Source organism: Vulpes lagopus, chromosome 2 (genome assembly GCF_018345385.1).
Source record: "Vulpes lagopus strain Blue_001 chromosome 2, ASM1834538v1, whole genome shotgun sequence".
NCBI classification, from domain to species: Eukaryota; Metazoa; Chordata; class Mammalia; order Carnivora; family Canidae; genus Vulpes; species Vulpes lagopus.
Window position 1 is genome coordinate 132,564,100 of NC_054825.1, and position 19,759 is coordinate 132,583,858.

A 19,759-nucleotide genomic window follows, 5' to 3' on the forward strand; every position below is an offset into this window, starting at 1 on the left:
GCCCTCAGTTCTCGCGAGAGGCTTTCCTCCTCCCTCCCCTCTGCCACTAGTGAGTGCGCGAACGAGAAAGGAGGAGGGCGCTCCAGGCGAAAGCACTGCGGACGCCATTATCCTCTGTTTCTCAGCTGCTGCAACCTCGACGTCTCGCCTACGTCCCGCTTCTTTGCGGCCTATAGGTAATTGGGGCTTTTGGCGCTAGGGTATTATAGATTCAGGCATGGGTTTGGCCTTCCCAAAGGCTGCGTTGACTTCTTTCAAGCCCGGCTTTCCTCGGGCCCGTAGCGGCCTCACAACCTAAAGGGAGGCGCCGGCGCGAGGCGTGGCGTCGCCTCCTTCGGCGCTTTGATTGACACGGCCTTGGGCCAATCACTTTGCCCTCGCGCCACCGCTAAACCCCGGGCAACCAATTGGGCTCGGCGGCGGGGTAGGGAGCGCGGGGAGGCGGGGGCAGGCGGCGGGGGCCTGCGCTCGCTCTCTGTCTAGCTGTGACCGGCTGAGGCGGCGAGGTGGCGCGGCGGCACAGGGACGGCGGCCTCGCGCGGTGAGGAGCGGGGCTGGATGAACGGCGCGCGGGGACGAGGGTCAGAGACCAAGTTTGCCGCTTGCGGGAGGCGTTTGGGGGCTGCTTGATGGTTGGCGGGTTCTCTGAGAGGGAACGTTGCCCGGTTTCCCCTCCCCCCACCTCCGCCATTTCCCTGAGCGTATATCCGCAGTCCGAGCTGTGGTGTTAAGAGGCTTCGAGGATTTGTGAGGCATGTGTCTGTAGGATGATCGGTAGTTTCGTAGTTTTCAGAACTAGACATCTTGTGTAGGAAGGCGAAGTGGCCGGCGGGCGGGACCCGAGGGCGGTGGAGGACGCCGCCGCTCTCTTTGTGTGGGCCCCAGCGCACTAGGCCCTCCCGGCCCGGGCTTGGAGCTGGAGTGGGGGAGATGGAATGGTGGAGGCTGCCTCCGTTGCTTTGTCTCTCCCGCTGTGGGGGGAGGGTGCGGGGGATGAGATCTCGGGACCGCGTGGTGGGTGGGGGAGGGGGTCCGCGCTCGGCTCCGCCTAGTAGCACGTAGTCGCCATTACGCGGGCCGCCATTTCCTGTCGGGTCTGGGTGAAGAGCTTCGCGGCGCTTCTGCTCTCGCCTTCGGCTCTTTGAACTCCTGTTCCTGGGCTGTGGCGGATCTCCGGTACTGCGCGGCGGCGGAGCGGGGGCACGTTCGCGTTCGGCTGGTCGCGCCCGTATTTAGCGTTATTTTTTTGCGGTTTGAGGAGTGGTAACTAAAAGACTTGAACAGTGAACCGCGGCAACGTTTTCCTTACGAATGGAGCCCGCTGTCTTTGGAGTTCCTTAATGTAAATCTTCATCGTGCCTGAACATTCAGTTAAATGATGGCGGTGAGGGTAGCGTTTCAGTTAGTCGTTGGAAGAGAGGTTTATCGACAAACGGTTTGGAAGATCGGGAGGCATAAATGTAGCTTGAGGCTGTCGTCTTCCTACCAGAGACCAGCCCTTGAGGGCTGGCGAAAGGTTGTCGGCGGCCCAATCGCTCGCGCTAGAGGGTCTGATTGTTAGGTTATAGACTTTTAACCTAACTTAAAATATTCTTACGGTGACAATATTAGCATTTTAGGGCTTTATCGGCTGTTTGAATAATCGAGTAATACTAGCAGTTGGGGGGTTTGATCCTGTATGAAGTTTTAAGATTTAATTCTCCGGTACATTGACCTGGTTGTGGGATATACTAGCTTGAATTTGCCTTCATACTTGTAAGTTAGAGATTTCAGAGACTGGCCTTTCAAGTCACCAATGGGAAGATACAAAGCCACACGCAATTTAAAATTCCAGCGTAGCTGATTTTGTATCTATAAACGTACACCTTTGGGGACAAACTTGAAGGCTTTGGGACTTACGTCGTCCAGAGTTCGTCTTCTCTGTATTGTGTAAACAATTAGTTGCCGTGGTGAGACTGTCCAGTGGCTAAAAATTTGGTTTTCTTTTTACAAAAAATGAGATAGGGTTCTGTGGTTTTTGGTTTGTCTTAAGGCAATCATTTGAGAGTATAAGACCCAGTTTTAGGAAGAGCTGTTTAGTTTGTATTCAAATCGCTGTTAACTAGTATTCAGTAATAACCAAAAAGCAACCAAAAGGCAAAACTGATTTATGTTGGTTTTTATAGGCTACTGCAGCACTAGGGTGTCAGTTGGTCCCGCCCAGAACACTTCAGTTCTGCCCTGCAAGGATATATAATACCTGGTACGTTCTAGAAGCAGAGTCATTTCTTTGCCTTTTTTATTATTATTCAGTGAGACACAAAGCTTACTTTGCAATAAACCAAATGTACAAGTCTCTTTATTTTTCAACAGATTGGTGTGTCCATTTGATACACGAAAATGGAAACTGAACAGCCAGAGGAAACCTTCCCCAACACCGAAACCAATGGTGAATTTGGTGAGAGATTTTAATTTTAACAATTTTTGTATTTTCCATTCTGTTTCATTATTTAGAACTGTTTGGTCTGACATCCCACTCAGTTATTTCTTGATTCTTATTTATGAAGTAGACATGAGTGTCATTTGCATTAATGGCTGTAACCTTTACAGACGATAAAAATACTATTTATTTGCATTTTACAACCATCAATCCTTTGAAGTATTTTGTCCCATTGTTTTGTGTTTAGAAAGTGTTATTGGGAGGGAATGTGCTTTGATTCAGTTAGCAAAACTCCAAACAGAATGGAGCTGCTTTCTCTGACCAATGGGTTGAAACTAAAATGTAATTGAAATAAAGGTGCTTTTTCTCATAGTAACTAGTGCTTTTTTGAAATCTGAACTAATTTGTAGGTAAACGCCCTGCAGAAGATATGGAAGAGGAACAAGCTTTTAAAAGATCTAGAAACACTGATGAGATGGTTGAACTACGCATTTTGCTTCAGAGCAAGGTATAAATTTTGTTCTCAAAAATTTGAGGTTGGTTCTACCTAAAGTAGAAATTAAAATAAGTTACGGTTTGGCTCACTGGGAATCAGTGTAAACCTTACAGTTTGAAGAATATAAAGATTAGTGTGTCCTTTTCCAAACAGATTTGTAGGCCACATTATTTTGATAATAGCTAAAAACACTTAATATAGTGAGTCTGTACAGGTCGAAGTAGGGTGATGCTTAAGGCATTGATGGATTAAAGTTTATACCTTGATTGCATTGTAGGGAAAACATAGTTGGTAACAGTGTGAGGGTACCTAATACGTTTAAGTTATTTTTTTTGTCAGAAGGAAACCGTAAAATTAATCAATACTTAACTTTTATGCTCCATGTAATTTTTGCATGCTGAAAAATCCAAAGCTGTCTTGGTTGTTTGGTCCCCAAAGTACATAGACTCTTTTTTCTTTTTTTACATGATGGTTTTGATTTTGATTACCTCCAAATAGATTTTCAGTTGTCACCCAGAAAGGGAGGTTAGAGGGGTTTTGTTTTTTGCTGCAGTTTAAGAGCATAGAAAGGCATATTAACCTAAGGAAAGGGAAAAGTAAGCTTTTTTGTCTTTTTATCTTCTCCAGAATGCTGGGGCAGTGATTGGAAAAGGAGGCAAGAATATTAAGGCTCTCCGTACAGACGTAAGTATTAAAGAGTTTAAACTACTACACAAGCAGCTTCAGTTTATGTGTGTAGAAATTTAAAGATTTGCATCATAGAAATCATTTAATAGTCTAGTTACAAGCCATTTGTAATAATTGATTACATAGATGATTTCAAGGTTTGCCATTCCTGATTTAACAAAGCCCAGATGAGTTTGGGAAGGGGAGGGTCTGTATTAAACCTCTTCACTTTCTAATAACTTTCCACCAAATTACTCACTTCAAGATAACATTTTAATTAGAAATAATGACAGTGTAAAGACCCTTAATTGCACCATTTACCGTGTGTGAATCAATTATACTATATCAGAACCATTGCAGGTGGCTGATTAAACTCAGAAACTTTTATTTCCTTTTTTAATCGTCCATCTGTTTAACAGCTTGCACATGGAGCACAGATATTAATGTTGAGGTTGCATGATTTAAATATGGGTAAAGAATAGACAACTTATTCTTAAAATTGGGAAACCATTTGTCAATGCCAGTGATTTGAGTCTTCATATTATATAGTGGGTTGACTCTTGTGATTAGACACATTAAATGTTGGTATCACCAGAAGTGAGCATTTATCTAGGACTTGGCTACACCAAAATTCCTAAATTTTTTCTCATAGTGTACACACTCCTTTAATGTTTCCTTGCTAAAGTTGAGGCAAATAATAACTTTGTGTTGAATACTTATTTGATAGTATTTCATTTCTCTCTTGGTCGCAGATCTTTGTATGTTCCTCTTGTAAACTGAACTTGAAATTTTGTTTAAATTTTGACTTGCCTGCTAGGATCTAGGAATGCGTTTTAAACCTCCAGGAAACCAAACTGGTCTTTTTTTAAGAGTTAGGGTTTTTGGTGGTGTGGGAATTTTTGTTTTGTCTTTTATAAACCTCTCTCCTCTTAATCCAGATGTTCTATATAATTATCTGGGTTATTAATTTCCCCATTTCCTCAAGAATTTCAGTAAACTGAGTCATGACAGGTTTTGTGTCTACCCTCATGAGCCAGCCTGCTACTGAAACATCGTTTGTTTAAAAAAAAAAAATAGTACCATCATTTAAGGTCCTTAAATGTTAAGCCACAGTCAGATATAGAGAAGTCCATTATTGTGTTAGTCTTCAGAACAACTTAAGCTTGTTTCATTAATTGAGAGTATGAGTATAGTTTGTATTAAATTAAAATTTATTGCTTTTCCCCCTTTTCCCTCTCCTTGTTTTTTTGGCCATATATCTCCGTTGCCCATGTACTGGATCGACTTACCCCTGCGTTGCCCACCATGACGTTGGCCCATCCGCCCCTGAACGCCCATGTGAAAACCCTGGTTGGCTATGCCCAAAAATGTGCTCGTTGCCAAACGGGTACCATACTTGACAACTTCTGATTGAATGCCCATGCCCAATGCCAACATCCACGAACGCCAATGACCAATGCAGTACAATGCCAGTGTTTCAGTCCCAGACAGCAGTGGCCCCGAGCGGTATGTCCCAACAGTTTATGCCTCACTGCCTGATTAGAAAGAGAGAAATGTATTTTATTACCTGCCTTTTATATAATTAAATAGTATCCCCTTTAGACGGTGTATTGTTTTTCAAGTTTCTGTCTTATTTTCCCCATTAAGTCTTTTTGTCACTGAACTTTTACCGTGAGTTGCCCACCCAAACGATCCACTAATTTTATTTCGATGGAAGGAGCACAGCTTCAAGTGTTGCATATTTGCTGCATTGTAAATCAAATTGTTACCAAAGTAGTCTCTCGCTCTGTCTTTGTGGCCCACCTTGCTTCCCAACATTGCCTGTTCATAATTTTTTCTGATGAAATGCTAACTCTGGTTCACTTTCCTTCACTTCTCATTTGTGTTGTCTTTGTTTTGTCTTGCATTTGTATTTGTTTTCTTGCAGAGCCCATTAGTGATCTAATTTCTAACTGGTATCCATAACCTTACTCCAAATATAATGTTCACCACTTGCATATTCCCCCACTTTTGCCTAAGAGAAGGTGTGCCAGTTTTACCAATGTTAACAGCGAGGGTATCCTTAATTAACTTAGTGGTGGCGGGGAACATAAATATTCGACTCTGCTTCAGTTCTGGTCAATTTATTGCCCACTTAATCTGAGCCCTTCCAAGAGCCCATTCTCTCTGTCTCTCTGCAAGTCTCCTAATATTGTTATCATGTCTGTATTGGGCATAAAACAAAATGCATGTGAAAAATCTATAAATAGGCTACTTTAAATGGGGAGATTAAATAATTGTATGTTACTTCTCTGTAAAAGTTTGTATGAGTACTGGTGATGAACACAAAACTCATTTTTCTTTTTCACCTTTTTTGTACTATCTGGTATTTGTGATGTTTGACAGCATATTGAGTATCAGTGCTGATATTGAGACAATTGGAGAAATTCTGAAGAAAATCATCCCTACCTTGGAAGAGGTAGGTGCTATATTTTTTTTAATGTATTTGGCAATTGGGGGCTTTTTAAATGTTTTATTGGGGCTTAATGGGGGGGAGGTGGAGAGTCAGTGTCTGTAACAGTTTGTAGCAGCAGTATTTTATATAATGTGCAGGATTACTATTCTGTAGCTTGTTTTAAAATGTGATCTGAAAAAAATTTTTTAATGTAGTCTGGCCACTCCAGAGTAAATATAAACTACTTGTGTCTTGCACATGAGTGTAGTACGTATTTAATGGGCTGTAGTTACAGAGATGTTTTTTAAATTAAAATACTGATTGTGGACTGTCGGAAAGGACTGTGTTTGATCTAGTTATGGGTTTTAATTCTATTACAGTATTTGCTGGATATATAGAAAAATTACATGTTGATTCTTATGAGTAGATAAGCAATTTCTCATGTAATGGTATAGATAACGAAATGTGTTGTAGTAGCTTTACCAATATATGCGACAATAGCCTGATCACACTAGACACTTAACCTATTACTCTTATTTTTCTACTTTCAGGGCCTGCAGTTGCCATCACCCACTGCAACCAGCCAGCTCCCGCTCGAATCTGATGCTGTGGAATGCTTAAATGTATGTCATAGTGCCATTGAACCCCACTGAAGTATGGAGCCTGGCCCATAGGATCAATTTTATTTTTAACATAGTGTACTTTCCCATCTCTAGAAAAAGGCTTAAAAACATGATAAATGAATGGTCTTACAACTCACTGTTGACCCTGCTCCATGCTGCAGTGGGAATTAACTACATTTGCAAAGTGCTTTGCAGTCATTTTTATTATGGTGTTATTTGAATGTTGATAATAATTTTGTGGTAACAGCGACATGCTAAATGGCTGCAGTGTGGGTATGGTGTTGCAGGACCTGAAAATAAAATAGTTTTTTAAGGTGGTGCAGAATGTCCTTTTTGGGCCTGGCTATTGAGGATAATAAGCACATAACTGGTAAAGTTATTGAAATATAAATTCAGGTTGCTCACTGCAACAGTATATTGTCATGCTTATAGCAGATAAGTGTGTATTTTTGAGTATTCCTTAATTCGGGACTAAAATTTTATAACTCTCCCTCTGCAGTACCAACACTATAAAGGAAGTGACTTTGACTGCGAGTTGAGACTGTTGATTCATCAGAGTCTGGCAGGAGGAATTATTGGGGTCAAAGGTGCTAAAATCAAAGAACTTCGAGAGGTAAAAGCAGTGTTTTATTTTGTTTTCCTGCCGTACTAGAGAATAGTACTTTGTATAGAGCTGGGTCAGTAGGCTTCTCGTCCCCCCTTTGGAGTTTCCTCAAAATTCCCCATCACTTCTGTTTTTATCTAATTTGCTTTTAAAATAATAACAAAGGCCTGGACATGCTGGGGCAAGTTCTTCTGCCAATACCATGGCAAAGTCCTAGAGTTACTAACAGGGTTTTTATATTGGGGGGGGGTCCCTGATTGTGAAGGTAAATTTATCTGAACCCAGGAAATCTTTTTTTTCTTCTGATTAACTAATATTTCTTGTTTTTTTGTAAACTTAGAACACACAGACAACAATCAAGCTTTTCCAGGAATGCTGTCCTCATTCCACTGACAGAGTTGTTCTTATTGGAGGAAAACCTGATAGGGTGGTAGAGTGCATCAAGATCATCCTTGATCTTATATCAGAGGTATCTTCGGAATATTTTATTTACATTTAATTTCATGTAACTAATGTTTTATTTTATTCTAAGCTGTTTGCACAATGTTGAGGCAAATAGTTATTTGTCCTTACTCATTTAAAAATTCTTTGAGAGAGGGTCTTTTGATGATTGGTGAGAATTTTAATATCTTTGGTCCTTCAAATGAAGCTTCTATAGTTCTCTATAGTACTACATTGCACAGCTTCCAGACTGATATGCTTTAGTGTGAATTACAGGCTTAGATAACATGTTGGTCCCCTCAGCCTTTGAGATGGTTACTTTGTTCTTTACAGACCCCTTTTTGGAATGTGTGAATGGGGTTGTCTCTTCTTGAGATGGAGTGAGAAAAGCAGGCAGCTAAAACACACCAAAAATACTGCTTTTTTAAAAAATCCTTTCCTTCCTACTATTAACTTTTGCCTGCATTCCTTTCCCTGCCACCAATACCTCTCAGGAAAAATAAAGGATTTGAAATGTTCAGCTTGTTGACATGCGATATGAAACAAGGCTCTTTTCCTTCGATCTGTAACATTGCTATATTTTTGTTTTAGTCTCCCATCAAAGGACGTGCACAGCCTTATGATCCCAATTTTTATGATGAAACCTACGATTATGGTGGCTTTACAATGATGTTTGATGACCGCCGTGGACGCCCTGTGGGATTTCCCATGCGGGGGAGAGGTGGTTTTGACAGAATGCCTCCTGGTCGGGGTGGGCGTCCTATGCCTCCATCCAGAAGAGATTATGACGATATGAGCCCTCGCCGAGGACCTCCTCCTCCACCTCCTGGAAGAGGTGGCCGGGGTGGTAGTAGAGCTCGGAATCTTCCTCTTCCTCCTCCACCACCACCTAGAGGAGGGTAAGTTTCTTCCATCCACACATTCTTAATCTATAAGACGTTTCACTTTATGGGTAGATACGGTAGATGTTTGTTTGGTATGTGTGACATGTAAATAAGCTGAGATTACAACAATTGCTATGTGTTCGCAGGGATCTCATGGCCTATGACAGAAGAGGAAGACCTGGAGACCGCTACGATGGCATGGTAAGTAAGAACTTTTTTTTTTTTAAATCATGTAGTTGACATCTTGTTGAAGATGGTTAATTTTGGAAAGCTTGACTTACATATAGATTTCTTAAATGACTAGTTAAATCATTTCAGTTGTTTATTGGAACTTTATTGAGCCATTTTTGTTTCTGAGAATATGTGATTTGTTGCCAACAATACATGTTTAGTGATGTGAAATAGAAGTTGGGCATATGAAAGTGGTAGCTCTGTAGCTGAAACATAGTATAGATTATGTTAATAGTTCTGTCTCTGACACAGGTTGGTTTCAGTGCTGATGAAACTTGGGACTCTGCAATAGATACATGGAGCCCATCAGAATGGCAGATGGCTTATGAACCACAGGTTGAGTATCATGGGTGTTTGTATTCACATCAGTAATAATTTTAAATGCTTGCCTACTTGTCCATGTTTTAGTTCCCCTCATACAACGTTTTGTTTCTATGCTATGTACCTGAAGGGTTTCCTTCCCCAAGGATTGTCTTCTGAAACATACTAGGGAGAATATGGGAGGACTTTAGTTTCCTAAACTAAGATTTTGGGAATATTAACCTGAAGAATGGTTTTGAAGGCAAAGTAATTTTTTATTTTTTCTTTCCATTTTTAGGGTGGCTCCGGATATGGTAAGTCTTTTCCTTTATAAAATCAAAACATTATTTCATGCTTTCTAAATGAACTTCATGCTCATTATTTAAATCAGATTATTCCTATGCAGGGGGTCGTGGCTCATATGGTGATCTTGGTGGACCTATTATTACTACACAAGTAACTATTCCCAAAGATGTAAGTATTCGTTCAATTTTTATGTTCTTGTAATGTTACAAGGAACATTTAATAAATCTTCTTTACATTTCTTAGTTTTTAATAAAAGGTTTTAATAAAGCTGTTGTATCCTAGGATTAAAATTGTTTATGGACTTCAGTGAGATGTCTTTCTCTGGTTTGAGTCTTGTACTATTTTTAAAAGCAGAGGGTCTGAGCCCCTTTTTTTGTTAAAGGAAATGCTGATGTGCACTGTAAATACATTAGAATTCAAAATTTGACTGGTGAGGTTTTTTAAATAATCCTAGAATGAATTGCAATGTCAATACTCCTGATGCTCATTGAAAATACCAGTAATACAGTTATTTTTAAAGTATGTCATAAACACTTGTTTTTAAAATCTTTTCAGTTGGCTGGATCTATTATTGGCAAAGGTGGTCAGCGGATTAAGCAAATCCGTCATGAGTCAGGAGCTTCGATCAAAATTGATGAACCTCTAGAAGGGTCTGAAGATCGGATCATTACCATTACAGGAACACAGGACCAGATACAGAATGCACAGTATTTGCTGCAGAACAGGTCAGTTTGAGTTTAGCTTTATGTTAGCATACCCATACTAAAACTTTAAAAAGCTTTTCTTCTCAATTGGTTTTTCTTTTAGAAGCCATGGTGTCTCAACCTTTTGGGGACCTAACTTCTAAACATTCTAATAGCTTTGCTTTAATTTTCTTCTGCTTTCTTACTAAAAACGAAGACATTCAATACTAATCTTGCTGGAAGAAGCCTTAACCAAGCAAACTTCTCATTTCTCTGGTGAAAACTGCTGCCAAAACCACTTGTTATAAATTATACAGAGCCTGTAGAAAATATAGAAGATTCAGTGGATGTTGGTCTAGTTCTGTGTGGAAGACTAGTGATTTTGTTGTTTTTAGATAACTAAATCGACAACAAATCACAGTCTGCCATATGGCACAGGCCATGCCTCTACAGGACAAATGATTGGTGCTGTAAAATGCAGCATTTCACACCTTACTGGCATTTCTTCGTCTTTTCTACCAAATATTAACAACTTTTAATTTCATTTTCCTAATTCTGCTCTACTAATGTCTGATTTACTACTCATTTTTCTTGAAGTTTACATTGCTCTAATTTTATAATTGCTAATGTTTTTAATTCTTATTTCTAATTGTAATGGACATGTTTATCATTTTAATTTAGCATTGAAATTGTCTTAATGTTGATTAAGATGTTACGAACAAAAATTCTAATTCGTACTTTTTTTTCTTTTCTTTTATAGTGTGAAGCAGTATGCAGATGTTGAAGGATTCTAATGCAAGATATTTTTTCTTTTTTATAGTGTGAAGCAGTATTCTGGAAAGTTTTTCTAAGACTAGTGAAGAACTGAAGGAGTCCTGCATCTTTTTTTTTTTATCTGCTTCTGTTTAAAAAGCCAACATTCCTCTGCTTCATAGGTGTTCTGCATTTGAGGTGTAGTGAAATCTTTGCTGTTCACCAGATGTAATGTTTTAGTTCCTTACAAACAGGGTGGGGGGGGGAAGGGCGTGCAAAAACTAACATTGAAATTTTGAAACAGCAGCAGAGTGAGTGAATTTTAATTTTTGTTCATTGTTGGTGGTTTAAAAGAAAAATTCCCCCCATGTAATTATTGTGAACACTTTGCTTTGTGGTCACTGTAACATTTGGGGGGGGGTGGGACAGGGAGGAAAAGTAACAATAGTCCATATGTCCCTGGCATCTATTCAGAGCAGTGTGCAGAATGTAATGCTCTTTTGTAAGAAACGTTTTATGATTTTTAAAATAAATTTAGTGAACCTATTTTTGGTGGTCATTTTTTTTTAAGACAGTCATTTTTCAAATGGCTGGATTTCCCCAACCCACCCCAAACTAAACACTAAGTTTGATTTTCAGCTCCTCTGTTGGATATAAATAAATGCATCTCTTCTTGGACATAGGCATAATATCTTGGCAAATTCCATTCTGGTGATTTATTAATGATTTGAAAGTCCATTGTTTGGGAAGAAATTCCGTCATACACATCTACGCTTATAATAAGCTGGGGATTTTTTTTTGGTTTGCAAATGCTTGCCCCTACTCTGCAACAGTTTTCTATGTTAGTAATTGTGAAGGAGAACCAAGGGTGGGGAGCAATACTACAAATTGAGTAATAGTATAAGTATATGCCACAAGTCTAATGGCAGTAAGTTTTATTAATCAGAATAATACTTGGTTATGGAAGTGACTGATGCTAAATAAATCCTTATTATTTTTTATTAGATAATTTCTCACTTATAGACAAACTGTCAGCCTGCTAGTGTCTTAGTTAAACTTTGTAAAATATATATATATTCTTGTTTTTCCATTGTATGCAAATTGAAGGAAAAAGATGTACCATTTCTCTGTTGTATGTTGGATTATGTAGGAAATGTTTGTGAAAAATTCAAAAAAACGATGAAAAAAGTTCCTGTGGATGTTTTGTGTAGTATTTTGGCATTTGTATTGATAGTTAAAAGTTCACTTCCAAATAAATAAAACTCCCATAATGCTAGATTTGATGTGTGCCCAATTTGAACAAGGGTTGATTGACTACCTGTAAAATTTGTTCAAACGTTCCTCTTGTAAGGAAATACAGTAATCTCAAATTGTATTTTTTCGTGTGAAGTGTGTTTCTAGAATTTATAAGTGAAATCTGGTAGGGGTGGTAAATATAAAATCCCAATCCTTAATTTCTTTGTTAGAGTAAGGAGTTTAGCATGATGAACACAGTCATTATCCAATTTTTTAATAAGTAATATTCTCACATTATCTGAGAAATTTTGGGTTTTTTAATTTTTAAGATAGCTCTAGTCTATTTTAATCCTTGAAAAGAATTACAGATAAATGCAACAACTGCACAGTATGGTTCCTGGCTCATAAGTTCCAATTGTATGGAAAATATGTAGATCTTTTTTTTTTGTAAGTTTAGGAGAAAAGATTTGCATATAATAGAAGATGAAGTAGGTAGTTTTCCTGGAATATATTTAAGTAGCATATGCATGCAAACCTCTAAAAGCAGAATTTCAGTGAAAGTTTAGAGAGAGGAATTGAGTGTTTTCTTGATAAGTGAAATAAATGTGTCACAACAGCACTTTAAACTGAATGCTACTAGTATAATTTCCCAAAAGGAGAATGACATTCTCCTTGCCCCATGAATGTTACTTAAGCACACACACACCCCCTTGGGTATTTTGTATGGGTGAGTTGGGGTGGTTTTAGGGTAGGATAGCCTACTCCTGTTGAAATGAGTCTCCTAGAGAAAAGTAATGTTTTAGTTGAACCATTATTTTAATTGGCAGAGAGCATCCCTGGAGAGAGCATTGGCTTTACAAGTCATTGATCACTCAAAAGTTAGTCCTCGAAGTACATGGATTATTAACTGGAAGGGTTTTCATTTTTGCCTTCTCTAACAAATTCAGACCTTGAGCATAAACTACCAAAAATTAAAAAGATTGGAGACTATCTGGTACTGAAAAGTAATTCACTAAATTAAAATGGAACCAAAAAAAATGGAACGTTGAACCAATTTTATAAGAAACTAGAACATATTCTGATCTATAGAAGCTTCAAAAATTTAAATGCAGTTTCTAAAATATTTTGAGCTTATAAAGTTACTACCAAAATGTCAACAGACATGTTGGAAACCAGGTTGCACCAATTTTTTTAGGAATGACTTTAAAAACAAATTCACATTTTAAGTTTGCCTTTTAAATGAGACTAGGGGCACCTGAGTTGGCTTAGCTTATTAAGTATTCTCCAACCCCAGGGTTTGGCTCAGGTTATGATCTCAGGGTCATGAGAAGAACACCATGTCAAGCTCCATACTCCACATAAGCTGCTTCAGATTCTCCTTCCATCCGTGCTCACTTGTGCTTGCTCTCAAATCTTTAAAAAAATGAAACTTAAAAGTAATTTCATCGAATAATCTAGTAGTTTACTCGTAAATCTGATCACTGATTCTTCTAGAATACAGAGACAAGAAAATGAATACAGTAATTTTTCTCAAATCTTGTCTATTTCACAGTGTTAGTACTTAAAATGGAATTATTTTTCTAAAAACAAAGGTGATTTGCTTAAGATTGCTACTGGATAAAGAATCATTACATTTTCTCTTTTGGCCAATGAAGATGTTTATAAAGTTTGGAGGTTTTGTGTTTAATACCATCAATTTTTTGGAAAAGGATTGGATCGTGGCTAAATGTATATCATAAGTATACTTTGTATCTCCCACTTACTACCAAGGTTTGCCCATTGCTAGCAGGCTTGAGGTGAAATGGACTGTTATTTCGTGGAGTCAGTGTTTCTCAAACTATTTCTAGGACCACCTTTAAAATCAGTGGTGCTGGTTAAACATGAAAATATCCGGACCACATCTCAGTTTCACTGAATCACAATCTCTAGAAGGAGGTACCAGGAATCTGCATATTTAACAAACTCAAGTTCATTTTTTTAAGATTTTATTTACTTGAGAGCATGCATGAGCCAGGGTGGGGGAGAGGAGCAGGGGTAGGACAAGCAGGCTCCACTGAGTGAGGAGCCCCACACAGGGCTTGATCTCCCAACGCCAAGGTCATGACCTGAGCTGAAATCCAGGGGTGCGTGCTCAACCAACCGATCTACCAAGGCTCCCAAACTTGAGTTAATAAAGACTAATATAAAATAATGGGAATGTGTAGTAAGATATACAAGTATGTTACCCTACGTTTTCTTTAACTCAGGCATTCTTAGGTGCCCAGGTATACAGGTACAGTGATAGGCCCTAAAGATACAGTGGTTAGGAATAGTTCATGTGGGGATCCCTGGGTGGCGCAGCGGTTTGGCGCCTGCCTTTGGCCCAGGGCGCGATCCTGGAGACCTGGGATCGAATCCCACATCAGGCTCCCGGTGCATGGAGCCTGCTTCTCCCTCTGCCTATGTCTCTGCCTCTCTCTCTCTGTATGACTATCCTAAATAAATTTAAAAAAAAAAAATTAAAAAAAAAAAAAAAAGAATAGTTCATGTGGAGAAACAATCCAGTAACAATAAAACCAGTGTTGTGAGATGTGTTTAGAAAAGCAGAAACCAATTGTGTGTACATATATGTATACACATCCACAAGCCTGTTTGAAACATTGTAAACTAGGAGAATTACTGCCTGTTGACCCAAAATTCTCAGTCCGGTGCTCCTCAGAAAATTTTTTAAAAAGACAGCTTGTCTAGACAGGTAGCCATCGTTTGCCCAAACCAAGCCTCAACACATATGGTCAGGGAAGAAATCTGACCTGAGGGGAAAAGGAATAGTAGAAAATTAAGCATTTTACATTTGTCAATATTTAAAATGGGGAGCTGATCTGAGTCGAGGATATTGGAAATCTAAGATGCAAATTATTTATTTGTGATAGACCTAGAGAAAGAGGCAGAGACACAGGAGGAGGGAGAAGCAGGCTCCATGCCAGGACCCCGACATGGGACTCGATCCCGGGACTCCAGGATCACGCCCTGGGCCAAAGGCAGGCGCCAAACTGCTGAGCCACCCAGGGATCCCCTAAGATGCAAATTTTTATAGGCTTGTGTTCTGTTGTCAGCTGAGCAGCAGGCACTAGCAACAGGGTTGTGGTTAACGGATACACCAGCCATCCTGTGACCTCAAACCTTAGCCTTCCTAGCGACTTCATATGTCCAGAACCTGTCCTCCCACTCAGTGCCTGTCCCCCTGCTTCCCTAAACTCAGACCTGTGACCCCCACACTTGGGAGAGAAATAAATGGTGTGTCAGCAGACACAGCATTACAGGGGGGTTGGTACATAAAGACAGCTGGCTTATCAGCAAAAAGGGGAGAAGTTATCTTGATAGTAAAGAGATTAGGAACAGCAGAGAAGAGAAGGTGCCAGTGAGGTCCCTCAAGAGACCTCCCTAGGGATCTTGAGGCTGGACAAGTACAGGATTAGTGAGAGCAGGGACTCCAGGTAGGTTAAACAGGAAGCTAAAAGCAGAGAAGGCTTAAGCCTCACTTCTATTTGGAACCCTGTGCAAAGTATCCCTATGACCACATGGTCTAGTAAAGCATGGCAGAAATTGTATCGTGTTTTGGTGCAGAGACCTGAGGTTTTTACACATGGCACACACACATGCTTGCTCCACAGGATTTCCTTTGAATTCCATTTGGCATAAGAGCGACACCAGTTGGGCAGCCCTGATAGCCCAGTGGTTTGGCGCCGCCTTCAGCCTGGGGTATGATCCTGGAGACCTGGCGATTGAGTCCCACGTCGGACTCCCTGCATGGAGCCTGTCCCTCTGCCTGTGTCTCTGCCTCTCTCTCTGTGTGTCTGTCATGAGTAAATAAAATCTTAAAAACAAACAAAAAAAAGCGACACCAGTTGAGTAGGAGTACTAATGGGCTTGCCTTGGAGTCACCATGGGGAAGGGGAAGGGGAAGGGGAAGGTTACTGCATGCCAGAGGCTGTAAGGTAGATAGCCCTGCAGTGCAGTAACCTCCTTGGTCTTGGAAAGGTGGTAGTGAAAGAAAGACCACTTAGAAAAAACAGCCCTTATAAGGGGGTCTGACCTTTAACAATAATTATTTCCCTAATATTAGACCACTCAAAACTGGAAAAGACAAACTTGCATTTAACTTGGCATATTTATGTGTGTTTTTCGCCATCTCTGAAAATGGGAGCATATGAGAAGGAGCATATGGGTATTTGAGAGCTCTGGAAGTCCCCATAAAAGCAAGAAAGGTGAGATATATATAATCAAATCGTAAGTTCTAAGTGGAGGTGGCCCCAGTTGGGTTGGGGCCTTCACTTGGTAGATCAGGTGGCTCTTTATGTAGATCATTTATTCATACCTGTGTTTCAAATTGTCACCAATTCTGTGTACAGTTCAGATTCCAGAACTCTGGGATCCATCTGAAACATCTCCAGTTGTGACAAAATCATGGCTTGATTCACTGCCTGCCTTTCCTGCTTCCCTGGCTTCCTTTCACCTGAGAGCATTCCTCTAGTGGATTACTTGAACAAGAATCCCTGGCTAGGGCTCTGCTTTTAGGGACAAGACCTAAGACAATTGAGCTGCAGCTAGAGCAGAAATCTACATCATCCAGACATCCCTGACTTAGATTTTGATGCAGTAAGTAATGAGACGTAAAGTTATCTCCTGAGGAAGGGGTGAGAATTTTTCATTTTATGGAGAATAACTGCATTCTGTCAGGCAGTATTTTTTTAAAGTATAGTATATGAACAAAATAGTAATGGGGTGAATTATAATGGACCTTTTGTTAATGCAGCTTTCACTTTGCCCTTTGTAATAGTACTTGGCTTTGCTTTGGAGTTTTCTCTCACAGCTGTATGTAGACTTGACAAGATAGAAAGCCCGGTCCTTGAAAAGTCCTTATCACACCAAGAGAGTAGGCATCTGCCCTTGGCTTGCCCAATCTGGGAATTTGTCCTGGGAATTTGAATCCTGAGCAGAATGATTGCAGGCAAGTTACAATGATCTTTTATCAGCAGCACTAGTAGAAGAAACCTTTGGGCAGTTTCTAGAACTTCCCAATTTCTAAGTCTGGTTCCCAGCCTTCCCTTCTTCTATCCAGAGAGCTTTCTCCTTTTCAAAAAGTTGTTCTTGATTAAATTAATAAGCCAGTCAGTTGCTGTCACATGCAACCCTTCCATCAAAGAAGCTTATCTTGTACAGGCAGCATTGCTAATTTCAGGGAGGACAACAAAAAGTATAGGTGGCAACTACGTGCTCCACCTCAGCTGCAATTGCTGCCAACCAATGTCACTTGGGCCTTCACCGTTATGCCATCTGGGGCATAAAATCAGTCATTTTCTGGGGGACTGCCATGCCCTATCTGAAGGCTGCCCCTGATTATCCTAGGCAACCAGCAACATGCTTCAAGTTTCTGGCTTTTGCCTCCACTTTCAGACTTGAATAAAATGCCACACCACACAGAGGAGAGAACTGACTTCTGGAGCAGCTACCAAAGGGGCCGGATGATGCAATTTGGAATGAATGAGGAGTCAGTTCTGGAGGGGAAAACTGACCGAAGGAGTTAGAGCAAGGAGAGAGTCATGCTCAGAGTGATCAGTTCCCTCCAGCCCACAAGCCCTGCCCACCTCGGACGCCCAGTGGACTGTCCCAGGCAGGCGGTCAGTTCTGCTCTGGCTGCCAACCTGTCTAAAAACATTCCATGGGCAGCCCGGGTGGCTCAGTGTTTAGCGCCACCTTCAGCCAAGGGCGTCATCCTGGAGACCTAGGATGGAGTCCCCCATTGGGCTCCCTGCATGGAGCCTGCTTCTCCCTCTGCCTGTGTCTCTGTCTCTCTCTTTCTTTCTGTGTCTCTCATGAATAAATAAATAAAATATTAAAAGAAATAAAAAAATAAGGGATCCCTGGGTGGCTCAGAGGTTTAGCGCCTGCCTTCAGCCCAGGGCATGATCCTGGAGTCCCGGGATCGAGTCCCATGTCGGGCTCCCTGCATGGATCCTGCTTCTCCTTCTGCCTGTGTCTCTGCTTCTCTCTCTCTCTCTCTCTCTCTCTCTCTATATATATATATATATATATATATATATATATATATATATATATATATATAATGAATAAATAAAATCTTTTAAAAAAGAAATAAAAAAACAAAACATTCCATGTTTTTAGAGATAGAATAAGAAGTATTTGACTACAATACAAGTTGGCACTAGTATTCTAGAAATGAGCCACAGGCTGCCAGCTTTTTTTTTTTTTTAATTATTTATTTATTCATGAGAGACACAGAGAGAGAGAGAGAGAGAGAGAGAGAGGCAGAAGCAGGCTCCATGCAGGGAGCCTGACGTGGGATCGATCCTCAGACTCCAGGATCATGACCGGGCCAAAGGCAGGCACTAAGCTGCTGTGCCATCCCGGGATCCCCAGACTGCCAGCTTTTACTAAAATTATTAACACAGAGAATCTTGTGCAGAAATTGTCAGCTGTTCCAGGCAACCACAAGGTGATTTTTGTGCAGAGAGGTATGTCAAGGCCAATTCCCTGCTGGTCCTCTTAAACCTGATTGGCCTGAAAGCAAGAAGGTATGCTACATACAAGATGACAGGAGCTTAGTTAGCTGAGGCAGCAGAAGCCTAGAACTTTGGGAAGTGAATATTGTCTACCCTAAACTTGAGAGTTATGCAAGAATTCCAGTCCAAGCCCTTGGAACCTCAGCCCAGATACCTCCTCTATGCATTCTGCACTGACAAGACCATGCATAAAGTGGAGTCTGCCTTTATCTCTGACGTCAAGAGACCAGTGGTGGTTTGCTGCCTGCCCTCAAGCTTCCTATCCAACCCAATGGATGTTTCCTAGTTTGGTGTGATTTTTGCTGGTGCTCAGAAGAATGCTGGCTCTGCAGGGACCACATTGGTGATCACTGGGGATGACCTCCTGGGGTTTGCCTTCAGAGTATTCCTTGGTCCTGGAATACAAAGTACAGGCTCCAAACCACTCCTCATATGACACACCTCTGAGTTTCAGCATCTGTGACATGGGCTTGGTCCTGATGTAGATTAAGAACAGCCATTGGAGAAGCACAAATGATTTATTATAGTATTGATAATTCTTAAGGATTCCATGTATATCCAGTGGATCCCAGAATAGAAGCAAGTTAAATATTTCATTCTGCATTGGCAATGCCAAAGGGGACGATGCTTTAGAAAAAAAGGTTGCTTATTAAACTCTTGAACTCAATATGATCTCCTTGAAAGTGAGTGGGTCTGTGGGAGTCATCTGGCCTCTCTGTATAATGCTGACAGGATAGAAGATGTTTAGAATCTGGCAGCATTCATGAAACATTCTTTGGAGATGCATGAGCTATGAACACAACTAATATATACTCTGCCCTTGAATAATGTACAAAATTTAAAGTAACTTGGGAATGGCTACAAAAACAATAAACATGGTATTTTTCTTGAACATTTTATTATAGATTATCATTTTTTTGAAGAACAGCAAAACATTCATATCTTTGCAAAGCTGGTGGAACTTAACAGGCACTTTAATTCTTTTTTTTTTTTTAAGATTTTTAATATTTTAAGAGAGAGCAGGCAGGGAGAGGCAGAGAAAGAATCTTAATTAGGCTCCATGCCCAGCAGGGAGCCTATGCAGGGCTTGATCTCATGACCCTGAAATCATGACCTAGCTCAA

At 40.4% G+C, this 19,759-nt stretch overlaps 1 protein-coding gene and 1 pseudogene across 8 annotated transcripts; both read left to right on the plus strand.

The window, feature by feature from the left end:
* Nucleotides 1-42: 42 nt before the first annotated feature.
* Nucleotides 43-12,215, plus strand: HNRNPK (heterogeneous nuclear ribonucleoprotein K). 8 transcript variants are annotated; one of them, XM_041743151.1, is made up of 17 exons: nucleotides 43-176; nucleotides 2,166-2,242; nucleotides 2,353-2,437; nucleotides 2,830-2,927; nucleotides 3,543-3,599; nucleotides 5,044-5,087; nucleotides 5,967-6,039; nucleotides 6,567-6,638; nucleotides 7,138-7,251; nucleotides 7,583-7,711; nucleotides 8,275-8,582; nucleotides 8,714-8,768; nucleotides 9,051-9,134; nucleotides 9,397-9,412; nucleotides 9,490-9,572; nucleotides 9,960-10,129; nucleotides 10,848-12,215. In XM_041743151.1, exons 3-17 carry the CDS (start codon nucleotides 2,380-2,382, stop codon nucleotides 10,879-10,881), a joined length of 1,395 nt encoding a protein of 464 aa, XP_041599085.1. In that variant the 5' UTR covers nucleotides 43-176; nucleotides 2,166-2,242; nucleotides 2,353-2,379; the 3' UTR covers nucleotides 10,882-12,215. The 8 variants fall into 8 exon arrangements, with proteins under 8 accessions (XP_041599085.1, XP_041599087.1, XP_041599091.1 ...); XM_041743150.1 differs by lacking the exon at nucleotides 43-176 and adding an exon at nucleotides 408-541; XM_041743155.1 differs by lacking the exon at nucleotides 43-176 and adding an exon at nucleotides 408-541 and having other exon boundaries at nucleotides 10,908-12,215.
* Nucleotides 12,216-15,998: 3,783 nt separating this feature from the next.
* LOC121478269 lies at nucleotides 15,999-19,432 on the plus strand (annotated as a pseudogene).
* Nucleotides 19,433-19,759: the final 327 nt, after the last annotated feature.